At 44.5% G+C, this 26,548-nt stretch overlaps 1 protein-coding gene across 4 annotated transcripts in view; it reads right to left on the bottom strand.

The window, feature by feature from the left end:
- Positions 1-3,368: 3,368 nt before the first annotated feature.
- The window catches only part of LOC148351188 (cGMP-dependent protein kinase 1-like), a 38,312-nt gene continuing 15,132 nt past the window's right edge, over positions 3,369-26,548 (bottom strand). The window contains exons 6-21 of one of the 4 annotated variants that reach the window (XM_088356248.1): positions 26,321-26,434; positions 26,141-26,246; positions 26,013-26,076; positions 23,495-23,572; positions 23,319-23,413; positions 23,170-23,235; positions 22,716-22,790; positions 22,547-22,646; positions 22,333-22,472; positions 21,889-21,978; positions 21,374-21,515; positions 21,150-21,313; positions 20,964-21,086; positions 12,380-12,442; positions 9,230-9,296; positions 3,369-3,556 (exon numbers count right to left, since the gene is read on the bottom strand). In XM_088356248.1, the coding sequence (XP_088212374.1) occupies positions 3,458-3,556; positions 9,230-9,296; positions 12,380-12,442; positions 20,964-21,086; positions 21,150-21,313; positions 21,374-21,515; positions 21,889-21,978; positions 22,333-22,472; positions 22,547-22,646; positions 22,716-22,790; positions 23,170-23,235; positions 23,319-23,413; positions 23,495-23,572; positions 26,013-26,076; positions 26,141-26,246; positions 26,321-26,434 (1,586 nt within the window). In that variant the 3' untranslated portion in view covers positions 3,369-3,457. The remainder of the gene's footprint in view (positions 3,557-9,229; positions 9,297-12,379; positions 12,443-20,963; positions 21,087-21,149; positions 21,314-21,373; positions 21,516-21,888; positions 21,979-22,332; positions 22,473-22,546; positions 22,647-22,715; positions 22,791-23,169; positions 23,236-23,318; positions 23,414-23,494; positions 23,573-26,012; positions 26,077-26,140; positions 26,247-26,320; positions 26,435-26,548) is intronic. The other 3 variants (XM_088356250.1, XM_088356249.1, XM_088356251.1) reach the window with 3 other exon arrangements.

Genomic DNA, 26,548 nt, shown 5'->3' with positions numbered 1-26,548 from the left:
CACACTGTGTTAAATATGGTGAAATGACATCTGAGCCCTTTAATGTTACCTGCGGTGTTCCGCAGGGTTCAGTGCTTGGCCCCCTTCTTTTCAACATTTACATGCTTCCATTAGGTGATATTATTCACAAGTACAATATCAGCTTCCACTGCTACGCAGACGACACTCAACTCTATCTTCCGTTGGAGGAATCTTCCACACTAAACTGTGGAAATTTGGAGGCCTGCCTCACTGAGATAAAAGAGTGGATGTCACTCAATTTCTTGCGTCTTAACTCTGAAAAGACCGAAATGTTAGTCATTGGTCCATCTAAATGCCGTGACTTATTCTCAAAAACTGCTGTGAACATTGACAAATGTCACATCACACAGAGTGACTCAGTTAAAAATTTAGGTGTCATATTTGACCCTGATCTAACCTTTGAGATGCATGTAAAGAAAATTACTAGAACCGCTTTCTTCCATCTTCGTAACATTGCCAAAATCCGTTCAATACTGTCTCAGTCTGATGCGGAAACTATAAGTCATGCTTTTGTTACCTCCCGTCTCGATTACTGTAATGCACTACTCTCCGGTCTCCCGAAGTCCAGAATCAAGTCTCTTCAGCTAGTACAAAATGCCGCAGCGAGGCTTTTAACTAGGACAAAAAAGTACGATCACATAACACCGATTTTGGCTAACTTGCACTGGCTCCCAGTTAGCCAAAGATGTGACTTCAAGGTTCTCTTAGTATTGTACAAAATCATACATGGACTTGCTCCCTCTTATCTTTCAGATCTGATTTCGCTCTATGTCCCGGTCCGAAGCCTACGATCTGAGAGTGCCGGTCTCCTGGTGATCCCAAGAGCAAAGAAGTGTTCTGCTGGTTCGAGAGCATTCTCCATCCGGGCACCGGTGCTGTGGAATGCTCTTCCCCCTGAGATCCGATCTGCAACCTCAGTGGAAATGTTTAAATCTAAACTTAAAACTCACTTCTACTCCATTGCATATGAATAATAACCTACTCTTCTTGTCGGCTGGAAAATAGTCTGTGTAACATAGTGTACTAATCTGTGAAGCCCTTAGAGACTTATTGTGATTAAGGGCTATACAAATAAAAATGACTTGACTTGACTATATATATATGTAACGGGTGTAATAATAACTTTTATTTTATTGAAATTCCTGCTAAAATATGTGTATAGTTTTTGGTAAATGTCCTGCAATGCTAAGTCCAACAGTGCCATCTGCTGGTATGGGGTGGGGTTTGGTTTTGGCTTCTAACATGTGACCAGGAGGCGGGGTTTGTTGTCAGTTTTACCAGAGTACTACAAAGAGATCAAAGAGATCAAGCCCAGCAGAAAAAGCTAATGTTGTGACTCATCCATTTGCAGAAACTGTAATAATAAAAACCTCATCATCCAGTCCAGCGTGAATGTGGATCTTTGGTGGGACACGTACACCGCGGTTACATATATACTGGACTGTCTCAGAAAATTAGAATATTGTGATAAAGTTCTTTATTTTCTGTAATGCAATTAAAAAAACAAAAATGTCATACATTCTGGATTCATTACACATCAACTGAACTATTTCAAGCCTTTTATTATTTGAATATTGCTGATTTTGGCCTACAGCTGAAAAAAACTCAAAAATCCTATCTCAAAATATTAGAATACTTCCTCAGACCAAGTAAAAAAATAATTTTATGACAGCAAAACTAAATCAAACATTTGAAAATGTCCATTGATGCACTCAGTACTTGGTTGGGAATCCTTTTGCACGGATTACTGCATCAATCCGGCGTGGCATGGAGGCAATCAGCCTGTGGCATTGCTGAGGTGTTATTGATGCCCAGGATGCTTCGATAGCGGCCTTCAGCTCATTTGCATTTGTAGGTCTGGTGTCTTTCATCTTCTTCTTAACTATACCCCACAAATTCTCAATGGGGTTCAGGTCAGGGGAATTAGCAGGCCAATCAAGGACAGTGATGCCATGGTCAGTGCACCAGTTACTGGTGGTTTTGGCACTGTGGGCAGGTGCCAGATCATGCTGGAAAATGAAATCCTCATCTCCATAGAGCTTTTCAGCAGATGGAAGCATGTAGTGCTCTAAAATCTCTTGGTACACAGTTGCATTTACTCTGGACTTGATGAAACACAGTGGACCAACACCAGCAGCTGACATGGCTCCCCAAACCATTGCTGACTGTGGGAACTTCACACTGGATTTCAAGCAACTTGGATTTCGCTCCTCTCCAGCCTTTCTCCAGACTCTGGCACCTTGACTTCCAAATGAAATGCAAAACTTGCTTTCGTCTGAAAAGAGGACTTTGGACCACTCTGCAACTGTCCAGTGCTTCTTCTCCATAGCCCAAGTCAGACGCTTCTTCCGTTGTCTTGAGTTCAGAAGTGGCTTGACCATGGGAATACGGCTATTGTAGCCCATTTCCCGGACACGTCTGTGAACTGTGGCTTTTGATACCTGGACTCCAGCTTCAGCCCACTGTCTTTGAAGCTCCCCCAAATTCTGGAAGCGGCTCTTCTTCACAATTTTGTTAAGGCTGCGGTCATCTCTCTTGGTTGTGCAGCGTTTCCGGCCACATTTTTCCCTTCCAACAGACTTTTTGTGGATATGCTTTGAAACTGCACTCTGTGAACAGCCTGCTCTTTGAGAAATTTCTTTTTGTGTCTTACCCTCCTGATGGAGGGTATCAATGATGGTCCTCTGGACAGCAGTCAGATCAGCAGTCTTCCCCATACTTGTGATTTAGTTTACTGAACCAAGCTGAGTGTTTTTAAGGCTCAGGAAACCCTCACAAGGTGTTTCGAGTTAATTAGATGATTCAGGTGATTAGTTGAATAGTCTACTTGTATACTTTTTCATGATATTCTAATATTTTGAGATAGGATTTTTGAGTTTTCTTAAGCTGTAAGCCAAATTCAGCAATATTCAAATAATAAAAGGCTTGAAATAGTTCAGTTGATGTGTAATGAATCCAGAATGTATGACATTTTTGTTTTTTCAATTGCATTACAGAAAATAAAGAACTTTATCACAATATTCTAATTTTCTGAGACAGTCCAGTATATATATATATATCTGTCTGTCTGTCTGTCTGTATGAAAAATGTCTTCAACTGCTTCTTTTCAGCCTTATTTTCCACCATCCAAATACTTCGTCCGAATCCCAGCAAGACACAGATCGTCGTACGCCAATAGAACCCTGGCCTTGGGTTAATAACCCTCTAAATAGGTCAAACCTGCTTTAAAACCATAGTTTTGGGAGGGGTACTCGGGGATGGACGAAAAATTCTGCTCTTCATCCCAAACATCTGAAGGCTAGCTTTAAGCACTCTCATCAACCACCCAAATAAAGCATGACTCTATATTTTGAATTTTCCTTTTATTTTGAATGAACAGGAAAAAGGCCTGCACACACTGGCTTAATTCAAAGAGTCTAATTCCTTCTTTCGGGTTTCAGAATTCCAGGTCCCAACCCGACTCCTCATCCGGAGGAGGGCCCTCTGTGTCCAGCGGGAAGTGGTCAAAGTTGCTGTTATCCAGAGGACCTTCCACCTGACGGCAACACATTAGAACAAAACTCATTTTAGCTTGGGGGCCACATGCTAAAAGCAACTCTCACATAGGCCAGACTAGTAGTTTAATGAGAGAAAAAGAACAAGAGAGAAAATAGAGAAGACTGAAAGAAAATAAAGAGAGAAAAAGAGAAAGTAAGATAAATAGCAGCAGAGAACTAAAGGCATATAGAGAGTGAGGGAGAATAGAAAAAAGTGAAAAAAGAGAAAATGACAGATTGAAAAAGAGAGAGACATATGGAAAGAAAGCGAGAAATGAGAAAGAGACAAAGAGAAAAAGAAAGACAGAAAGAGAGAGAGAATGAGAGAAAGTGAGAGAGCGAGTAAAAACAGAGAAAGTGAGAGAGAGGGAAGGGAGAGAGACAGCGAGAGAGGGAGAACAAGAGAGAGAAAAGTGTGCAAAAGAGAGAAACAACTGGATGAAAAAAGAGAAACAGGAGAGAAAGTGAGAGTAAAAGGAAAAAGAAGAGTGAAAGGGAGAGACAGAAAAGAAAGAAATGGAGAGTGAGAAAGAGAGAGTAAGAGAGAGAGAAAAAAACGAATAAGAGAAAAATGGCTTCTGGCTCTATCAACATAAAGTGGACATGATTTAAACTGCAGCTGATTTTTGTCTTGTGCTTCTCTGGGTGCTCCTCCTTGATAATAATAATAATAACAATGCATTTTATTTAAAAGCGCCTTTCAGGCCACCCAAGGACACTGTACAGACAATGAAAAAATACAATTTAAAAAGTTGTAAGCGAAATAATAAATAAAAACAAGACATCAAATCATAAAAACATGGGAAATGGAGAAGCTATGTGTTGTAGGCAGTCCTGAACAGGTGTGTTTTTAGACTGGACTTAAAAGTGGAGAGAGGTGTGCAGTTTTGGAGGTCTGGAAGTAGATTATTCCAAAGCTTGGGAGCAGCGCAACTGAAGGCTCTGGCTCCCATGGTGCTCAGGTGGGCAGGGGGCACTGACAGTTGGAGGGAGGAAGAGGATCTGAGGGAGCGAATGGGGACGTGCACCTGGAGAAGGTCGGACAGGTAAGGAGGAGCCAGGTTGTGAATGGCCATATACCTGTATGTATATAGGATCAGTTTGTAGCTGATGCGATGCTGAACAGGAAGCTACTGTAGCTGTTGGAGAACGGGGGTGATGTGCTGCTGGGAAGATGTTTTTGTGATGATGCGAGCAGAGGCGTTTTGAACCAGCTGAATTTTATGGAGGGACTTTTGAGGAAGGCCGAAGAGGAGACCATTGCAGTAGTCAAGGCGGGATGTGACAAGACTGTGGACGAGAATAGCAGTGGTGCGGGGGGTGAGGGAAGGGCGGAGTCTAGTAATATTGCGGAGGTGGAAATAAGCAGTGCGGGTGATGGTGTTGATATGTGAGTGGAAGGTAAGCATGCTATCCAGGATGACACCCAGACTCTTGACCTGGGGGGAGGGGGACACTAAGGAGCTGTCGATGTTGAGAGAGAAATTGTTTACTTTGGATAAAGTGGATTTTGTGCCAAGAAGGAGGAATTCTGTTTTATTGGCATTTAATTTAAGAAAGTTTGTTGTGAACCATGTTTTGAGTTCGGAAAGGCAAGAGGTGAGGTAGGGAGGTGGGAGTATGGAGTTTGGTTTGCAGGAGAGGTAGAGTTGGGTGTCATCAGCAAAGCAGTGAAAGTGGATATTAAATTTGCGGAGGATATGACCAAGAGGCAAGAGGTAGACGATGAAGGGAAGAGGACCTACGACAAATCCCTGGGGTACACCTGTGGTGACTAGGGAGGGCTTTGAGGTGAAGGATTTCAGCTGGACAAACTGAGTGCGGCCAGTGAGGTAGGAATGGAACCAACTGAGGGGAGTATGGGTGAGACCAATGGAGGAGAGTCTATTGAGGAGGATAGGGTGAGAGATTGTGTCAAAGGCGGCGCTCAAGTCTAGGAGGATGAGGATGGAGACTAGACCGGAGTCAGATGCTATGAGGAGATCATTTACAATACGGATTAGGGCAGTCTCTGTGCTGTGGCGGGGGCGGAAACCAGACTGAAAGGACTCATAGAGAGAGTGGAGGGACAGGTGCGAGTGGAGTTGAGCAGCAACAGTTTTTTCAAGGATTTTCAAAATAAATGGAAGGTTGGAGATGGGGCGGAGGTTGTCAAAGTTGTTGGGGTCAGCACCATGTTTTTTCAGTGTAGGGGTAACAGCAGCGGTTTTGAAAAGTGATGGGACAATACCAGAAGAGAGGAGTGGACAATGGCAGATATGAGAGGAAGCATGGAAGGGAGGCAGGATTTAACAAGGGATGAAGGGAGGGGATCGAGCTGGCAAGTGGATTTGAGTATGAGGTTGGATAATTCAGCAGTCGTCGGTGGAGCAAAACTGGAGAAGAAGTGACAAGGAAAAGGAAATTCAGATGGGGAGGGAGCAGACAGGTTTTGATGGAGTTGGTGATGAATCTTAAGGATTTTGTGATTGAAGTACTCCATTATGGAGTTGCAGGTTGCTGTGGAGTACAGGTGGAGGGGGAGAGAATTTGGTGGCTGGAGGATTTTGTTCATGACAGAGAAGAGAGTTCTTGAATTTCCTTCGTTGGAAAGGATGAGGCCGGAGTAGTAGCTGGATTTGGTTTGTGCAATTTGGTCCTTGTATTTAGCAGTATGGGTAATGTACATGTCCTTATGGATGGTGAGGCCGGTTTTCTTACAGAGTCGCTCGAGTTGGCGGTTCTTTGATTTCATTGACCGAAGAGCGGGTGTAAACCAGGGGGCTGATGTGGAGAATGAGGCAGTCCTGGTTTTCAAGGGGGCAAGAGAATTTAGAATATTTGTGAGGCAGGCATTGTAGTGAGCGGTGAGGTCATCCGGGCTTGAGAGAGCTTCTGGGGGTGGGGAACGGTCAATAATGGAGCAGAGGGTGTCAATGTTGATATTTTTGGTATTACGAAAAGAAATGAGACGGGAGGTTTTGACAGTAGAGAGACAGAGTACGGTGTTCAAAGTGAGGAGGACATGATCAGATTCAGGAAAAACATCGGCAGTGGGCTTGGAGGTAGAGAGGCCAGAGCAGCAGACCAAGTCCAATGTGTGGCCTTTAATGTGGGTGGGGAAGTCAACAAGGCTGTGTATCCCGAGGCTCTCCAGGCAGGATGTGAAGTCTCTGGTGAGTGGCAGGTTGGGGTTGTCCATGTGAATATTGAAATCTCCCAATAAAATTAAATTTAGCTGGAGAATTCATTGATAAAATCACTATGTGGCTTTGGGGGGGGCGATAAATTGTAGCAATAATGGTTGGCGTGGGTCCCGGGAGCTTAAACACCAGGCATTCAAAGGAAGTCGATGCAGTGACGGAGACAGGCAAGACTTTCCACTTCTCGCGGTGAATTACCGCGAGACCTCCTCCACGGCCGTTGCCACGGGGACGGCAGATGTAAACAAAGCCGGGAGGAGTGGAGTCATTCAGAGCAGCGAAGTCGTTTGTTCGTTGCCAGGTTTCTGTTAAAATGAGGAAGTCGAGTTTTCGTTCGGCGAGGACGTCTTGGATGAGGTGGCCCTTGTTCCTGAGTGAGCGGACGTTCAGTAATCCAAAGTTGACGGCAGAGGTGTCTTGTTTGACGGCGGCAGTGCAGTTAGCCCTACGGCCGCAGTTTATAGGAGGGCGTCGAGATTTGGACCAGGTCGAGGTGATTGAGCCAGGGTTTTTATACTCGACGTGTCTGCGCGATCCGCGGTGAATGTAGCGGCGTCGAGGCAGGCGAGCGATGTCAGGATGGTCGAGCAGCTCCGGTGGCGGAGGCCCCAGTGCAATCCACCGGATCCGGAGAAGATCCGCGACAGAATAGTGGAGCAATCCTGTCGCTGGATGATGGCAGAACGTCAGGAGTTTCAGAAATAATCCAAAGGCGGCGAGGTTTTGGCACGCCATGACGAGGGAGAGAGGCCGGTGCAGTGACAGCTGGTATGTTTAAGCTACCGGTGTTAGCCCGTGGGCTAAGTTACGAGGGTTTGATTGATTAGGTGAAACGTACAGGTTACATCAACCAAAGTACCCACAGTCCAAAACAGAAGGGCAAAAGAAAAGATCAGAAAAAGTATCTGAGCTTCGAAAAAGTTTTGGAAAAGTTTTGGAGTGAGAAGCGGCGACATACACGCCAGCGTCCTCTCACCCCGGAAGTCGGAAGTCAATTGATCTGCTACCTTTACGTGGTGGAGGAGTTTGTGTGTCCCAATGATCCTAGGAGCTATGTTGTAGGGGGCTTTAAGCCCCTGGTAGGGTCACCCATGGCAAACAGGTTCTAGGTGATTGGCCAGACAAAACGCAGATCAGAAGATCCCTTATGATAAGCAAAAACATTGGTCCTGAGTCTCCCTCACCCGGACGCGGGTTACCGGGGCCCCCTTCTGGAGCCAGGCCTGGAGGTGGGGTACCCTGGCGAGCGCCTGGTGGCCGGACCTTTACCTTTCGGGCTGTGCTGTACACGAGTACAGCACAGCCCGAAGGGACGACGTGGGACCCTCTTCCCATGGGCTCACCACCTGTAGGAGGGGCCAGAGGGGTCGGTTGCACAGAGAGCTGGGTAGCGGCAAAGGGAGGGGTCCTTGGTGCGACGATCCCCGGCTACAGAAACTGTTTTTTGGGACACTAAACGTTACCTCTCTGGCAGTGAAGGAGCCCGAGTTGGTGCGTGAGGTTGAGAAATTCCGACTAGATATAGTACACGGCTTGGGCTCTGGCACCAGTCCTCTCGAGAGGGGTTGGACTCTCTTCCACTCTTGAGTTGCCCGTGGTGAGAGCCGCAAAGCCGGTGTGGGCATATCAGTTGCTCCACGGCTCGGCGCCTGTACGTTGGGGTTTTTTCGTTTTATTTTTTTCTTTATTTTGTTACTTTTTTCCTAGCTTTTTATTCTTTTTTTTTCTTGATTTTTACTCTTTTTCTTATTTATTTCCGACTTGTTTTCTGTATTTTCCTATTTATCCCTTTGTTTCTCTTTGCCCTTATCATCTTTTTTTGCTCTATTATTATTTTTTTCTCTCTTATATGCTTTTTTTCTTCCTTTCTTTTTTCCTGTTTTTTCTTTTTTCTTCCACTTTTTACTTTCCTTGCTTTCCTCCCCCCTTTTTTCATTTTTTTCCCCAGCCTTTTACTATTTTCTTCCATTATTTTATTTCCTTTCATATATTTTTTGCTTCTTTTGTTTTTTTTTTTATTTGCTTTCTACGCTTTTTCTTAATTCTTTCCTTCTTGTTTTATTCTTCTTTTTTCTTTTTCCTTTTGTTTCTTTTCCTTCTAACTTCTCCTTCTTTTTCTTTTTATTATTTTTTTCTCTCCTGTTATGTTTTTTCCCATTTTTCCCCTTTTCCCTAGCGTTTTATTTTTTCTTGTTTTTTTCCCACTTTTTCTTATTTTGTCCTTCTTTTTCTTTTTCTCTCTATCCTTTTATTCTTGTTCTTTTTTTACAGCTTTTTTCTTAATTTTTCTTGGTTTATTTTTCTTTTTTTCTTTTTTTTTCTCTTTTTTTCTCCTTTTCTCTTTTTTCATTTTTTAAGACTGCCCTCACCTCTACATCCAGTTTTCTTGAGGTGGGCGGAGCGTGTCCGTGGGTGGCCACCGCAGATTGCCCCCCTCCCACCACCACCACCATTACTTTGCTTTCAGGAAGTGTGGGTGCTCCCACTCACTCTGGGCACGAAAGGGCAGTCCATGGTTCCTTGACGGAGCCCGTCCCAGTTGAAACCTTCGAACCACCTGATCCCAGAAAGAGGAACAATTGTTGGTAACCACAGATATGTACGGACGACGAGATAGAACTGAAAGTCCAAAAACAATAGACGATGGAATCACACCCTCGAGCACTACATGACTATACTGTTTATAACTGGTGGTGCCAACTTTGCCACGACCCCAGAACAGGCCATTAACGAGTGGAGATACCTGTTTAGAGTTGTGTTGTCAGTGGTTCCATGGCGACTCAGGCGGTGAATGCACAGGAGTCAAAAAGGCGGCCCGCCCAACGGAACAGGCCCACCAAAGGTTTTTTTAATCCGGCTTGCAAGACAAAAATGAGCTTCAGTTTGAAATATATCCACTTGATGTCACCCAAGACAGGCACCACTCACAAAGCAACTGTAGTTGTATTTCTTTCTCTCCTTTTTTCTGTCTTTTTGTCTCCTACTCTTTCTCTTTTACTTTCACTATATTTGTCTTTCTCTTTGATTTCTCCCATGCTCTTTTTTTTCTTGCTTTCTCTCTCTGTCTTTCTCTTTGACTTTTTTTTCTCTTCCTACTCACTCCCTCTCTCCGTTTTTTATTTAACTTTTTTCCTCTTTCACTCTTTCACCCTTGATTTTTTCGCACATTATCCCTCTTGTTCTCACCCCCTTTCTCTTTCTCGTGATCACTTTATTCCTCTTTCTTTCTCTGTCTTTCATTCCTCATTCTTTAGATATTTCTCTCTGTCTCACTTTATTAGTTTTTTTAGTTTTATTTGTTTTCTTTCTTTTTCATCTCTTGCTTTCAATTTTCCCTTTCTCTGTTTTTTCTCCCTTTCTTTCTGCATTGTTCTCTATTGTGCTCTCTCTATTTCTCTCATTCATTCTAAATTTGTGTCTTTCTTACCTTCTCTTTCTCTCTCTCCTTCTTTGTCTCCTTTGTTTTCTCTTTTTTGATCTCTTCCTTGTTTCCTTATCTCTTTTTCTCCCTTTCCGCCCCCCGCTAGATTTTCTATCTTAAATGTGTCCCCCAGCTAAAATGAGTTTGACACTCCTGCTGTACATAGTCACCGTAGTAGACATCAAAATTACACTTCCTTTAACTTTGTGGTATTTATTTTGACGAGTTGCTATGAACAATGAAGAAAATATTTGAACACTTAGAAATAATGGAGGGGTCTGAAATTTGCATCGTAGGTGTATGTCCACTGTGAGAAAGCTAAACGAAAAAGAAAAATCCAGAAATCACAACCCTAACCCTAAACCCTGACTAACCCATTAGAAAATGGAAGAAGCTAAACATAACGGTCAATCTCAATCGGAGTGGAACCCCATGTAAGATATGACCTCATGGGCTCTCAATAATTCTAAGAAAGGTGAGGAATCAGCCCGGAAGTACACGACAGGAGTTGGTCAATGACCTGAAAAGAGCTGTGACCACTGTTTCCAAGGTTACTGTAGGACATCATAATTTGAAATCATCAATGGGGTTTTGGTGTTTTTAAGGGTTATTGTTCTATCTTCGTTATTCATTATCCATTATCCGTTATCGGTCAGTTCATAATGGGCTACAAAACCTAGGAGCCGGGACACTTATTCTCAGCCAAAAGGCCAAGCTAAGGTCCTAGCCCTACAGCCTTGCTGCGAACATTGTGAATGCACCGTTCCCGGAAATCATCCCTGGCCCGAAAGGTTCCCCTTCTTAAACCAGCACATGTCAAGGCTTGTCTTGAGTTTGCATATGACCATTTGGATGATACAAAGGAGTCATGGTAGAAAGTTTTGTGGTCAGATGAGACCAAAATAATTTTGGTCATAATTCCACAAAGCGTGTTTGGGGGAAGAGGAATGAAGAGTACAATTCGAAGAACACCATCCCTACTGTGAAGGATGGGGGCGGTATCATCATGCTTTGGGGGTGTTTTTTTGCACATGGGAGAGGACGAGTGCACTGCATCAATGAGAGGATGACTTGGGCAGTGTATTGTGAGATTTTAAGAACAACCTTCTTTTATACATATATATATATATATATATATATATATATATATATATACACACACACACAGTTTTTAAAAAAAGTTGTAAAATATGCTCATAACACAGATTTTTTAATGAGTTGCATATTAAGTGTTAACAATTTAATTTTTAGTTGTTTGGAACTTATCTCATGGTACAAAAATTGTTTTAATAAATTGATCTTTTTTTTGGTAATTTATTTTTTTCCGTATTTATATTTTTTTATTCATTCTCTGCTACAACAACATGTGTTGACGTTGAGAAAAAGGCCACTGCATGAAAATCAGTTGTAAAGTGAGCGCACAGTGGAACCTCGGTTTTCGAACGCCTCTCAGTTCGAACAAATCGGAGTCCGACCCAAAATTTTGAGAAATTCTTGCTTCACTGTTTGGTCAAAAAAATCGGTATTCGAACGCCGGTAATGCGTGAGTGGGTATGCTAGGGAGCGATGCTGAGCGGCATAAGGGTGTAGATCGCTCTTTTCTTGACCAACTGTTATCGCGTGCGGACGTGCTTCGTTTTGCTTTCGCTTTTAATATAGGTGTACGAAGTGTTTTAGCCCCTAATTATGCCTCCGAAGAAAGTCAGTGCAAGCAGCAAAGTTGCTACAGGTGAAAAAATAAAATTAGTGCGTACAACTATTGCATTTAAGAAAGAAATAAGCAAAATATGAAGGAGGTGGAGTGTCTAAACTAGCTAGGGAATACCGCACCGTCCACCTGCACCTTCTGCTGACCACCATAAAGGTAAGAAATCCTATTCATAATTCTTTTCTTAGTCTTTTTTTTATTTGTACACGTTCATGTTATCGTAATCTTCCGTACGAAAGATTACGATAACGCGGACGTACGATTAGCCTGGGTTAGCTTTATGTTTACGTTAAACATTCAAGGTAAACATTTAGGGTGTTGGAACGGATTATAACGATTTACATTATTTGTAATGGGAAAAATGAATTTGGTGATCGATCAAATCGGTTTTCGAACAGGGTTCTGGAACGGATTATGGTCGAGAACCGAGGTTCCACTGTACTTAGTCTTCTACACATATCTGTTAGCATAAGCATCCACTGACAGGCCTTTTAGTGCAACTTAGACCTACTTGTGCTTGTGGATGTCCTTGACGCCGTTCTTCTGGTTCCCCAGACGTTCCGAGGGATTGTCCCTGAGGCAGGGGCAAACACACATTTTGATTTCAGGTTTCGTAAAGGGTGTCTTTTCCAGGTCGGGAAAATGGTTGTATCTTGGGTGAAGCGCATAAAAATGCTTGAAATTGTTGCCATTGCCATGTTTCTTGGCAGTCTGACCATAGGACTAGGCAAAAAATAAAGAAGAATTTAAAAAAGTGTGTTCAAATTACGTCATCACGCCTGCTCTTGTCGCTTGTTATCATGGCGTTGTCATGTGAAGTGTAGTGTCCCCTCCTGGTTGCACCCCAAGATAAAGCTCTATTTAGAAAATCGTCTCTTTTGGCTCAAATCTCAAACGTCATATTTTACTCTTTTTAATTATATATTTTCAATATTAATAAAACATTAATTACTAAATTACTAAAGGGCGGCTCAGGAGGTAGAGCGCTCATCTTGGGATCAAGAGGTTGCAGGTTCGATTCCTGGCTCCTCAGTGTTATATGTCGAAGTGTCCTTGGGCAAGACACTGAATCCCTCATGCCCCCAATGAGCTGGTAGGCGCCTTGCATGGCTGACTGTGTGTGTGTGTGTGTGTGTGTGTGTGTGTGTGTGTGTGTGTGTGTGTGTGTGTGTGTGTGTGTGTGTGTGTGTGTGTGTGTGTGTGAATGGGTAAGCACATTGTAAAGCGCTTTGGGAGGTCTTCATTGACTTGAAAAGCGCTATATACAGTAAATGCAGACCATTTACTAAATTAGTCATTTCATATGTTTTGCAAGGAATCCTCGCAAAACACATGAAATATGAATCATAATATTCACAGATCTATAAAAAAAATATGTAAAATGCGAAACAACTTTATCTTTTTGCACACTGAAAGTCTCACAAAATCCCCTAAAATGCAAAACAATAATACATTTTCAGTGATATTATTAAATGATAAGATGCAAAAAAAATGTACGAGTTACAATTCTATTTTTATCAATTTAGATATAGATCCTCTGAAAACAGGAAAAAATAAAATAAGGAAAAAGAACAGGAAAAGATCAGCAGTTCATAGGATTGAAAGATTGAGTGTGTTCTGCTTCGGACCAATCAATATCTTTAAAATGAGTCCAGTATTTTTCTGCTTTTTATACATACAGTACTTTCCATTTTCTTTTCCATATTGAACTTAATTAATATGTTTAGACAAGTGTGTTGTATCCAAGCTGCATGTGCAGCGAATGGCAGATTTAATGTCAATTTATTGCAGCCCATTGAGACTGAAAGAATGTAGATCATAGATAGGAACAGCTCAAAATAGCACGAATATAGCAACTTTATTTTAGTCATCAATGTCAACTCTAAATAAATGTTTTTTTTGATTGCACCTGGTTTCTTACTTTGTATGTACTGGGAAAGTTGGCCTTGAAAGTGCTCGAATTCAGTGTACCGAACCCTGTGATTTACATTTCATCTGCAGCATCTTCAAAGTAAACATGTCCGTAAAATCCAAACACCTTAGAAACGTCCGCTTTGGTCTACAAATCACCGCACAATGCCGTCATCTGGCCAGTAAGTAATGTGTCAGCCAACGTAAAGGCTCTTTGAACCACATGAGCCTTGGACACAGTTTTTTCTCTCGCTTTTAAAATAATAATAAACTAAAATAATAAAAATTAAAAATATAAAAAAATATTTAAAAATTAATAATAATGAAAAATATTAAATTAAAATTAGAAATTACATTATTTTACAAGATTTGAAAACAAAATATTCAATTAAAATTTGTAATTGCATCATTTTATAAAATTTTAAAACACAACGAAATGCACATATACGCTAAGCATCACGGGCATAAACGCAAGCTGATTGGCCAGCACTCGCTGAATACACGACTCCTCATTAGCCCATTCACTACAGTAGCCCACGCTTATCTCGTATACAGTACAGTACTGTGCGCTTCTCGCCATAGCTCGCAGTTAGTTAGCCTTTGTCTCGCGGTGATTTTTTTAAGTCTAAAAGTTTTTTGAGGCCTTTCTTGATGCCTCCCAAACGCTCTTTATCCCTTGGTGCATCTAGTGAACCGAAGAAAAAGCCAAAGATGTTAACGATTAACGAAAAAGTGAGTTTATTGGACAAGTTGAAAGCAGGAAATAGCTACGCTAGCGTAGCCCGACAATATGGCCTGAATGAATCCATGGTACGGTACATAAAGAAGGAAGAGGAGAACATTCGCAAAACTGCTGCAATATCTGTCACGAAAGATGCCAAAAGGGTTGTAAGCACCCAGAATAAGACCATGGTGCGAATGGAAAATGCACTGGTTATGTGTTTCCGAAAATAATAGAAGAAAATTGCCATGTCCTCAATATGAATGAAACAGGCCTTTTCTGGTAGAGGATGCCGTCCCGAATATTTCTTTTCAAGGACAAACTTCAAAAGACAGGTTTCAAAGCTCACAAGGATCGAGTGACTCTGCTCATGTGTGGCAATGTTGCAGGATTCATGCTGAAGCCCGGTCCTATCTACAAGTCACAGAATCCTCGAGCATTGAAAAACAAAAACAAAGTCTTAGTGCCAGTGTACTGGATGTCCAATAAAAAGGCATGGATCACGAGGGCCCTCACACTTGATTGGTTCCTTAACTCTTTCATACCACAGGTAAAACTTTACCTGGCTGAAAAGGGCCTGCCCTTTAAAGTGGTTCTCTTCATGGACTGTGCAGGAGGTCATGCAAATAATTTGCATTATGAAGGGGCAGAGGTGGAGTTCCTTCCCCCCAACACCACTTCCCTTATACAGCCCATGGATCAGGGGGTTATTAGAGCCTTCAAAGCCCTCTACAATAAGTCAACAATGGAGGGTCTATTCTCCTCCATTGAAGACACAGACGAGACCTTCAGCATCAAATCTTATTGGAAGGACTACAATATAGCTACGTGTCTGGCTAATATTCAGAATGCCCTAAAGGACATGAAAGAACACTCATCTCCAGCTGGAAGAAATTGTGGCCAAACAAAATCACTCATGACTATGAGGGTTTCACGCCTAACGAAATCCATCACTCTGCCGTTGATTTTCTTTATATATTTCTCTCTGTTTTTCTCTCTCTTTATCTGTTTATTTCTCTTTATTTATAACTCTCTCTTCATTTATTTATCTCTCTTTACCTATTGCTCTCTTTTTATCTATATTTCTCTCTCTTTCTCTCTCTCTCTCTTTCGCGCTCTCGCTCTCGCTCTCGCTTTCTCATTCTTCCTTTCTCCCTTCTTGCTCTTTTATGTTTCCTTATTTCCTTCCAAAATATAAACTCATAAAGAAAGCGAGTAATAACTAATTATCAGACACAAATGCAATTTACTCTGTCAGGACCAGAACGGAGACAGGATCCACTTGCTTTGCGTTTCTCACAAGTTTCATTGGAAGAAAGAGAAAGGGTTGCGCCCACAATCCGGTGATTGCTGGACGCGGGAAACAGGTCGCTCTGAACGCGGCAGTGGATCTTCCGTGGTGAGCGATGCTGGTGTCGGGAATGGAAAAACACGTCAGTGCCAGTGATAGGAGAGCAAAAACGTGGTCCGGGCGGAAACAGAAGCAAGTCGTAAGCGGAAAGGAGAGTAGACGTGGTCAGGGACAAAAAGAGGTCGAAAGCCGGAACGGGAGAATAGACGTGGTCAGGATCAATAACGGGTCGAAGCCGGGGGACAGACGGGAGCAAAAACAGGTGGGAATCAGGGTCGAGAAAGGCTTGGCTATTGTTAACAGAGGTTCGCAGACGGACTGACCAAAGGGGACAGATAGGAGTGGGTTTAAATAGGGACAGGAAGCCAATCAGAATCCGAGGCAGTTGGCACCAAAGGAGCAGGCACAGGCTAAACACATCGGTAATCATGACATATTCAATTATTCACTAACTTAAGCATTTTGTAATTGATGTTGTTGTATATTTTGCTATGTTTTTGTCATGTACCATTAAGAGACAAAATAATACAATATTGTTATTAATTATAATTATTGACTAATTGTCATAATCACTATTATTGTTAAGAACACCAAAACTAACAACGCATACCCGCCAACACAACCACTGTACGGATTAAACTACTGCTTTTCTCTTTTCACTTTTGTTAAAAAAATAAAAGTACCGCTCTAAATGTAAACAAAAATCAAATAACGCTTGGTCTATTAAGTCATACTGCTGACAAACAAGGCAAACATTTTAACCATTTATCAGCACTTCACCCAAAATTCAAGCACTTTTCAAACCTTAAATACACAACATTAAAATTCAAGCATTTTCAACAATTTCAAGCACCCTTACAAACCCTTTTACGAGATAAATAATTGGAAGTAGAAACAAATATATTTAGTTAACCACTGAAACAATAATTTTAATTAAAAAATGACAATAATCAAGCAAGCACCAGTAGGATATTTTCAGAACAGGTCCACTGGCACCTCAGCTGTCCTTAGGGGTGCTTTTGACTTGAGGGATTTTTTTTTTACTTTCCCAGAATGCAAATCTCCATTACACAGGGGTCGGTTTTGATTACATTTAGCCTTAACACAGTGCATTAAGCACAGAGTATAATCACAGACTATGAAGTGTAGACACAAAGTGTAGCATGCCTTTAAGTGACCCCATGAAAAAAATATTCAACACGTATGCGGACACAGGGAAATAGAGACGGGGTAAATAGACAAACAAAAGTCTCCTCCCGTAGCACTTCACTGCGACCTTGAAGGGAGACGAGCAAAGAGAGGTGTACTTGCCGTTTTAAAAATGTTGGAGGCAGACAGCACGAGCCAAATAAATTCAGATTTCACTTAAAGATATTACCACTGAATCCAGCCTCGAGTTTTTCTTCAGTGAAAATGTGCCAAAATGGGCGAATTTGGCGGGGACGCAGGTGACGTTTTACCATCAAATTCGAGCAATCTTTGTTTTGTACCCAACAATATTATGTGATCACGTAAAAAAGTGATTATAAGTTTTGAGAAGCACAGCACTGATGCAACATTAGACTTGCAGAATTTGTGTTTTAGGTGAAGGGGGTTGTATTAAAAACTGAATGCAGAAATAAACTTTATTTCTAAATAAAACATGGACAGCAAAAAGTGGGGAATCGCAAGCACAGAGTACTAGAACGTTATTTTTTTCCTCATAGATATATTCTCTCTACTGTATATGCTCATATTTAAGCCAAATATACAACTGTAAATTTTAAATACTAAAATGAGGGGCTCAGCTTTGTTCGTGTTGGAGTTAGTTAGCTGCACCTGAAGATGCATCACAGATGCATGTGAGCAAGCGTCGGTCGCTAGCAGCGTTGGGCGGAACGGCAGTTCCGTGACAGGTAAGCAGAATCAATCTTGCGGACAGGTCGATGGCCAGGGCAGGAGACAAGGTCGTAACGTGGAGCAGAAAACAGGTCGTAACCGAAGGCAGGAATCAAAACAGTGTAGTCTTTGGTACTTGATAATCTGCAAGGCTGGAATCGTGACAGAACCCCCCCCCTCAAGGGACGGCTCCAGAAGTCCCGAGAAAAAAAAGTAAATCCAAAAATACGTCACCGATAAACCCAAGGAGCGTCACAGGAAGTCCTCAGAACACCTCCGAGTGGACGGGACCCCATCCTCAACATCCGAAGGGGCGGGAGGAGGTGGGTCCGTAGGTGGAAGGGTTGCGGTACCAGACCCTCGGGGACGACCACGGCGCGGAACAGGTTGGTCCAAATTCAGGCAGTAGGTAGACTGGCAGGCAGGCTTCCTGGCAGGCCGGTCTCGAGACAGTCTGACGGATGACCGGGGATGGCTGGCACACGGAGGTCGAGACCGGTGGGAAGGCCGGCGGACGGACGGACGCCGAGACGGACTTCGGACAGATGGACGTCGGTACCGGCGGGTGGACCGACTTTGGGGCGCCCTGACGGACGTCTCGTCAGGCAGACATGCGGATGGAAGATCGGACTGGCAGACAGACTGACCTCGAGACTGGCGAACGGACGGACTGGACTGGCAGGCAGGAGAGCAGGACTGGCGAATAAGAAAGCTGATGGGAACCTCAGCTAGGTCACGCGTTGCAGGAGGAGACCTGGAAAGGATAGGACGAGAGGTTGTGTGAAAACAGGTTTGTCGGCATCCAATCCCCCACTCCAGGACCGCCCCTGTCCGCCAGTCCAAGTGAGGGTTGTGCTTAACCAGCCACGGCTGTCCCAGGACGAGCGGTTGGCCGGGGGAGGAAAGCAGGTAGAAACTAATCCGCTCGCGGTCGTTCCCAGAAAGTCTCATCTCCACCGGCTCTGTAATTTGTGTTACAATGCCCAACAGATGCCCATCCAAAGCTTGGGCCGGAACTGGGATTGGAAGGGGAATGCGTCTTATTCCCATACTCCGGGCGAAGGCCGCGTCCAGGATGTTGACCTCCGCGCCCGAGTCCACAAGGGCGGACAGGGACTGGGTTGACCCGGAACTTTGAAGGTGCACCTGGAGCCTTGGCCTTCCGGTCGGGGACATCAGGGTGTGGACGGAACCCAACTGGACGACCCCAATCGTTCGGTGAGATCCCCCCTTGCCCGGTGCCCTTGCCCCCCCCCCCCCCCCCCCCCCCCCCCCCCCCCCCCCGCAGTACAGACAGAGAGTCTGTGCTGGCGCTCCTCGACGGACAGTGTCGTACAATCCACCTCCATAGCCTCTGGAGGGTCTAAAGGAATCGCGGGTGGTTGCTGGACTTTCGAGGAGTCGTCGACCCTCTCGGATGAGCAAGGAGCAGTGTAGCATGATCAAATCAATTGCTTCGTCAAGCGCTGCCTGGGAAGCGTGGGACACCAATTCGTCCTTTATGTAGCACGCTAAACTGTGGAGGTAGGCGTCGACCAGCGCCTCTTCATTCCAGTGGCTTTGGGCCGCCAGAGTCCTGAAGTCGGTTGCGTAGTCCGCAATGGAACGTCTCCCCTGGCGAATGTTCATGATTGAACGGGAGGCGTCGGCCGTCGAGGAACCAGAGTCAAAAATCTTGGTCATTTCTTGGGCCAGGAGTCTAAATGAGGTGCATGCCGCCGCCCCTCGTTCATATGCGGCCGTTCCCCAAAGGCGGGCTCTACCAGACAATTGATTTATAACGAAGGCCACTTTCGCCTCTTCGGTTCTGAAATTGCGAGGCTGGAGATCCAATATCAGCCGACAATTTACAAGGAAGGGGCCGATTTGAGCGGGATCTCCACAAAACTTCTCTGGCACGCCCACTCGAGGCTCCGCCGTTTCGATGGCGGGAAAATTCACGAGTGGAGGGGGCGGGGCTTGCAGCGGCACAGCTTGCGGAGAATCTCCAGGAAGCGGAGCTGATGCGTGCAGCTGAAGGGCGAGCGTCTTCGGGAGGGCGTCCAACCTTGCTTGCTGGTGCTGAGGCACTTCGTGTTGTTCCCGGACAAGTCGAAGAATGGCGGACACGTCACTCGACATCCTTCGGAGCTCCGCCCCAGTTCGATGCGAACGTGACATGGCTCCCTTCACTGATCGGTGCGTGAAAAAAACGTAGCTGAGTCCTGTTTCTGGTCCGAGCGTTCTGTCAGAACCCAGAATGGAATCTCAAACTCAAATGCGTACGTTTGAAAGGAATCTTTATTGACTAGCTAACAGAGCTGGTTTAGGAAGCCGGCGGGCGTCGGTCGCTAGCAGCGTTGGGCGGAACGGCAGTTCCGTGACAGGTAAGCAGAATCAATCTTGCGGACAGGTAGATGGCCAGGGCAGGACAGAAGGTCGTAACGTTGAGCAGAAAACGGGTCGTAACCGAAGGCAGGAATCAAAACAGAGTAGTCTTTAGTACTTGATAATCTGGCATAAACACACAGGAACACAGAGGTACCCTCGGACAAACTGGTCTGGGCGCTGACCGCTTAAGAACAAAACGTCAGACAATCAGGGAGCGCGCTCCAGCGCGCCACACGACTGCCGCAGGTGTCTTCACTGCGGCAATCGTGACAGGGTTACAGTTTTGGTTCAAATCCACAACAAGCATTGGTAGCTTAAATGCCAAGATGCCTGTGTTACACTCACAGGGTTGCGGGTTTGATTACCAGTCAAGGCAGTAGACATTATAGGGTCAGGATTTTTGTTGGAGCTTGGGTTAGTGATTCGGTTGGAGCCAAGGTTAGGAGTTTGGTTTGAGCTAGAATTACAGTTCTGGTTGGAGCTAGGGTTAGGGTCTTGGTTGGAGCTGGGGGTTCGATTTCACTCTTTATTTGTAGCACTGAAGCATTAATAGTTTGCATTTTTTTCCAGGGATTCTGCATTGATTGACAGTAAAGATGCATTGTATCAAAAATTTAGATGTTTAAATGAGGTCAAAGTTCACTGCAGCGTGAGAAAATACAGGCTATTGTAATATTATAGAATAATGCATTTTAAATTATGAATTCATTAATTCCTTCATTAATTTTGTGCTCAGTGTTACATTAGTGGTAGTAATATTTGGATTAAGGCCATTAAAATCCAAAGAACCATTTGGGAGATGAAATAAGTGGCTCTTTTTAAGCTGAGCCGAAATAGCCGGTTCTCTAGCTCTCGGGCCACAACCTGCACAGTCGCTTTATGAGGTTGGCAGCACTCTTGGCGATCTTTTTGGGAAACTCCACCATGTCGATGCCCCTCAGGATGATGTTGTACGTCTTCATGGGGTCAGAGCCGGAAAAGGGCGGACTGCAACACCAGAAAGCCAATAACGCCACTGCCTTATAGGGGGAGGGATTATGTCATGCCCACCTTCCACTGAGAAACTCAAAAACCAGGATCCCCAGGGACCAGCAGTCAGCTGAGCTGTCGTGGCCTTTGTTGAGAATGATCTCCGGGGCCACGTACTCAGGAGTCCCGCAGAAGGTCCAAGTCTTCTTCCCCAGTCCTACCTTCTTCGCGAAGCCAAAATCTACCTAGAGGCCAAATATCGGATTTGCTCCTGCCACAGCCTGCCTGACCTTGGTGAGACTCACCAGTTTGGCGTAGCCTCTGTGGTCCAGGATGATATTCTCTGGCTTGAGGTCTCGGTAGATGATCCCCTTTGAGTGGAGTTCTGCCAGAGCCTCCATGACACAGGCTGTGTAGAACCTGGTGGTCCCGTCATCAAAGGATCCCCTAACAGCAACCGTAGAACATGACAACGTGGTCTTTTGAGGTCACAAGGGGCCCACAAAAAACTTTCATTCACAAAAGCATTGACATTGACAACGAAGTAAAACAATATTATCAAATTGTTCCACATCCTAAAAATAAAAAGGACGTACAACTACTTTGGTAGTTAATTGTTTTGTCTTTCTGTCCGACTCACATTAGGAGTTACAGATTTTACGAAGAGCTTTATTTTAAATCATAAAGGATTCACCTTACTTATTTTCTGTTTCGTTTAATTACTTCAGCAACTCCATTCCATAGGCGGTGTGAATGTGGTGTCGCTTTCTTGACAGCTTTTATGGCCCTCCCCCCAACCAAATCTGATGGCTACACTCACCTGTCTCGTAAAAGTGTCCAAAGCTCTCCGCCGAGGCAAACCTCCAGCAGCATGTACAAATATTTGGAGTCCCGGAAAGTCCGATATAACCTGCAAAGGATAGTCATACATTTAGTAACATTCAAAACCAGTTAATTGCGATATTTCCAGGTTGCTAAATTAAGATTCGTCAAGAGAAAATATCAAATGGTTGCAGAAATATACCCCACCTCCTTGTCAAGTTGATACTTTGCAATTGATTAATTCTTGGCTTTTGGGGGCAACCTTCTTGAAAAGATTTGGATAGAGCAAGCTTTCAAAAAAGAAAAGCCTCGTGGGAAGCCCCAAGCATTCCAACGCTAATTCAGCACCAGTAGAAAGCCCCGGTCTCCTGGAACTTAGCTTCCAGATATGACCATGGCATGTGAATCTCGGGGTGAGCGAAGGATGGCGCATGACAAGCACCTGATGATGAAGGGGCTGCGGACGTCCATCATGATGCGGCGCTCTGACAGAATGTGTTCTTGCTGCCTGGTGTCCAAGATGTGGCGCTTCTTCAAGACCTTGAGCGCAAAGGAGCGTCCGGCGTCGCTCTTAAGCTGCACCTGAAGATGCATCACAGATGCATGTGAGCAAGCATGTTGGGCCTTGGCCAGTTTCCAGCGCTGATTGAGCCCACCAGCTCCACGCGGCTGAAGCCCCCCATGCCCAAGGTGCAGACCACGCGAAAGTCATCAAGTGTCACGCTGGAAAAGAAGTCATCCTCCACAGGACGCCTGCTGGCCCGTGTTACCTGGCTGTGAGTGAAGGTGCTAGCCGATAGCTAGTTAGCCACATTTGCCACTCACCTGGCTTGGACTTGGTCATCGGCACTCTGCCTATAGTCCACTTCCTCTAGGCCACTGATCAACTGCTTGAAGGACCTGAGGGGTCGGACATGAAACCCGAGGTGCAACTGGCAACAAAGATAACTCGAGTCCAGAGCTATAACTGACAAATTCCCCCACTGTTGGCGCTGCTCATGTTTTCTTATGTCCTACTAGCTCGGATGTCCTACTAACTATTGTCGTACCTCTTTTGCATAATTTTGCTTTCCCAGACAATATGAGTCAGTCGGATCTTGATGTCAATTGGCGAATCACTAAGCTTAAAGAATTAAACTCTAGAAAATTGGGATGAGCTACGTACGACATTCCACATTAATGAACTTGTCCAAAGCATGCCATTTCGTCGGCTAAGATTCTGCGATGCCTTTGAGGAGTTGAGCTCATCTTGGATGTAATCAGCCGCACCAGTACTCACTCTCTGTCCACAACCAGACAAGTCACGGCGCCCTCTGCAGTCACGCTGGCCGTGCGCACGTCTTCCCTGCGAGACAGGCCAAGGCAACACGTTAGAAGGCGGGACCTCAGGGACCAAGCAGTCATCATTCATCAACAATGTTGGATCACCCTTTCAGGGCCTGCTCGCCAAACCAGTCACCTTTGGACAGCGTCTGCATCGCCACCTGCTGACCACTGGAGGGGCTAAGCTGCCACACTTTCACCTGCATAGACCCAGGTCAGAAAAGTTGGCTTTTTTTGCTCCGGGGATCTTGCGAGATCAAGCAGAGCCAGGGTGGACTCACATGACCTTCGCTGATGATGAAGAAGGTGTCTCCTGTGGCGCCTTGCCGGATGATGTAATCGCCGTCGCTGTAGTGAGTCTGATGAACGCAAAGGTGATGGAGAGGAACTACTCTGCCACAAATCCATTTCCCAGATATTTCATGCTGACACGCTATGAAATTAGTTTTGATCCTTAAAATAAGTTGATTTCTTTTAAACCCAGGTTTATAGATCAGTGCTTTTATTATTGCTATAGAATTCCGTCCTCCCTAACTTTTTCCTCTTTAACACGGGTTTGCTTGTTTCCTGCCACAAATGTTTGTTTATTGATTTGATTTTCTTGTTTTGTAAACAAACCGTAGTTGTTAGAATCAAACCATGTGCACTATTTGTTTGTGTATCTATATTATTTTCCTTTTGGACTGATCAATCATTATCTTAATCAATTAACTGCAAAATTGATCATGTAAAGCTCAAAATACATTATAAAAGTATTGCTCACTTCATATGCTAAATGCTAGACACTCAAACTAATTTGTCTGGTAAACCGTGAGCACCACCTGCTGGCCGAAACTGCAACCACCAAATTAGGTTCGGGACCATCCATCCATCCATTATCTGTACCAGGGGTGGCCAACCATTCAGCGACTAAGAGCCAATTTTTCGTCTGTGTTACTACAAAGAGCCACATCATAGTTGTTAACGGGGGCGAGTTGATTATTTTTTTTCTTTGTTACTAAAAAGCCACATTATACACATAAACATCTTTTAATCATGTACGCACGCATACACAAATCTCTACTCAACTAGATCTGATGAAAATAACCACACCAACATGATAATATCAATAATTTTCAACAGTTAACATTGTGAGCACTGTTCCTGATCCATTATCGACTTGAGGTCTGAGAGCTTGGGATAGTCCTTCTCTTCCATTAACAGTTTCACTGGATCCAAAAGCTCAAAGAAGCGAGATAGTAAATGGCTTTTTGACAGCCACCTCACAGTGTAGTGCAGCGGCAGGTCACCTGGAAGTCCTTGGTCCAGTTCAGCGATGATATTCCTGAATATCCTCCGGTTAAGCGCATGTGTGCAGATGAAGTTGACGATTTCCATCACAGGTTTAATGACGTTGTCAAATTTGAGTGATTTAGACACGAGTTGCTCCCTGTGGGTGATGCAGTGGAAATCCCAAAAGTCTGGAAATGTTTGATCAGCTTTGTACAGTCCCACAAGCCCGTTCATTGATCCGATGATGGCTGGCGCTCCATCCGTAGCTCTTGCAGTTAGTTTGTTTGCAGGTCAGTGTGCAACTGTTATTCAACAGCTGCATTAATATCGGATATTCTTCGTTCCATACTGTGGCGAGACAGTTGAACATCTGATTTGCTCTGTTTTAGTTTGTTGTCTACAGGAGCCAAGATTTCAAAGGCGTCAATGACGCATTTTTAATGAATTATCTTTCGTTGTATAGCTTTTTAGCCCGTGCTATGTTCCAAGCTAACTGATACGAAGCAAACGTTACGGTCTCAGAGTGTTTCATAATTTTTTTGAAAGAAATGCAACTGTTTTTCTGCTTTGCTTTTCGTAGTCAACAACTTTTTTCTTACTAAGTTCAGTCCCTTTTGGAAATTCCTGTTCGATGTTAGGGTGGAGTGAGCTGAATTGACGCTGAAGATTTGAAGCTTTGGAATGTGCTAATGCCACGTTACGTATAAGGCAGATAGGCTTGCCATTACGTTCAATAAAATAATGTAAACTGTCCCATTCTGGCGAAAACGTCCTGTGTTCTTCTTCATATTTTAGTTTGGCTGTGCCTTTTTACCTGCCATTTCAAGAGGTAATTTCACATAAATTGACTACAATACATTTTGTCAAACAAATATTTTCTCGTCGCTCGTTTTACGTCACTAAATCAGACATTCATTGTCGGAGTGCCATCTAGCTGTAGGGAAGGCAAATTACAGTGCCGGCTAAACATTCTTGATGCATGTCATGTTACAGCTTCGAAAGAGCCGCATTAAACCAGTTTATAACAGCTCCTCAAGAGCCGCATGAAACTAGTTCAAGAGCCGCATGCGGCTCGAGAGCCGCGGGTTGGCCACCCCTGATCTGTACAGCTTATCCTCAGTAGGGTCGCAGGGGTACTGGTGCCCATCCCAGCTATCTTCGGGCAGTGGGCAGGGGACACCCTGAACTGGTTGCCAGCCAGTCGTAGGGCACACAGGGACAGACAATTCGTTCGCTCATTCACACGGAGGAACAATTTGGACCGGCCAATTAACCTGACATGCATGTATTTAGAATGTGGGAGGGAACCGGAGTGCCCGGAGGAAACCCACGCAAGCACGGGGAGAACATGCAAACTCCACACAAAAGGTTTGATCTCATGACCTCAAAACTGTGCCGCACACGCGCTAACCACTTTGCCGTGCTGCCGGTTCTGAACCAAATAATTATAATTTAAAGCAACTTTCTCTACAGTGACATGAGCACTGGTGGCCTCACCCTCAGACCAGTGTGCGGACCGAGACTTACCTCCTCTAGAACGTCGGCCAGCTTACTGAGAACGTCTTCCGGAAGGGTTTGGAAGGACGGAACGCTGGCGGGGACACGAGGGATAGCTATGACAACAGGCTGCCGTAATGCGGCAGCACGTAAGCTACCTTCGCAAGAAGTCGGTGTACTGGGAATGTTTGATGAGACCGGTTCTCATCATTATGGTCTGGAAGCACTGCCGGTCAATGGCCCACAGCTTAATGTCGCTCAGTGCTGTAGAGTGCAGACACGGGCGGTTGGTGGGCGTGTCGCATGTGGACTGTCGCCAGCCGGAGGACGACGGGTACCTGTCACGGTGGCCGTGCGGGTGCAGTTGTACAAGATGGCCAGCTCGCCAAAGACTTTTCCGGGGCCGATGGTGCACAGCTTTTGACCTTCCTTGCTCACTTCCACTGTGCCTTCTGATAAGCAAGCAAAAAATTTGCAGTGGGAGGGGGTTCTGGGACTTTCCCGCCATGGTTCCACAAACAGAAACATGATTTGTTGCATTAATTCCCACCTCTGCTTGCCGATTC

Source organism: Urocampus carinirostris, chromosome 16, assembly GCF_059441175.1.
Source record: "Urocampus carinirostris isolate Australia breed hairy pipefish chromosome 16, RoL_Ucar_1.0, whole genome shotgun sequence".
Taxonomy (NCBI): Eukaryota; Metazoa; Chordata; class Actinopteri; order Syngnathiformes; family Syngnathidae; genus Urocampus; species Urocampus carinirostris.
The sequence above is the reverse complement of the archived record's forward strand: the minus strand, read 5'-3'. Positions and strand labels throughout refer to the sequence as shown.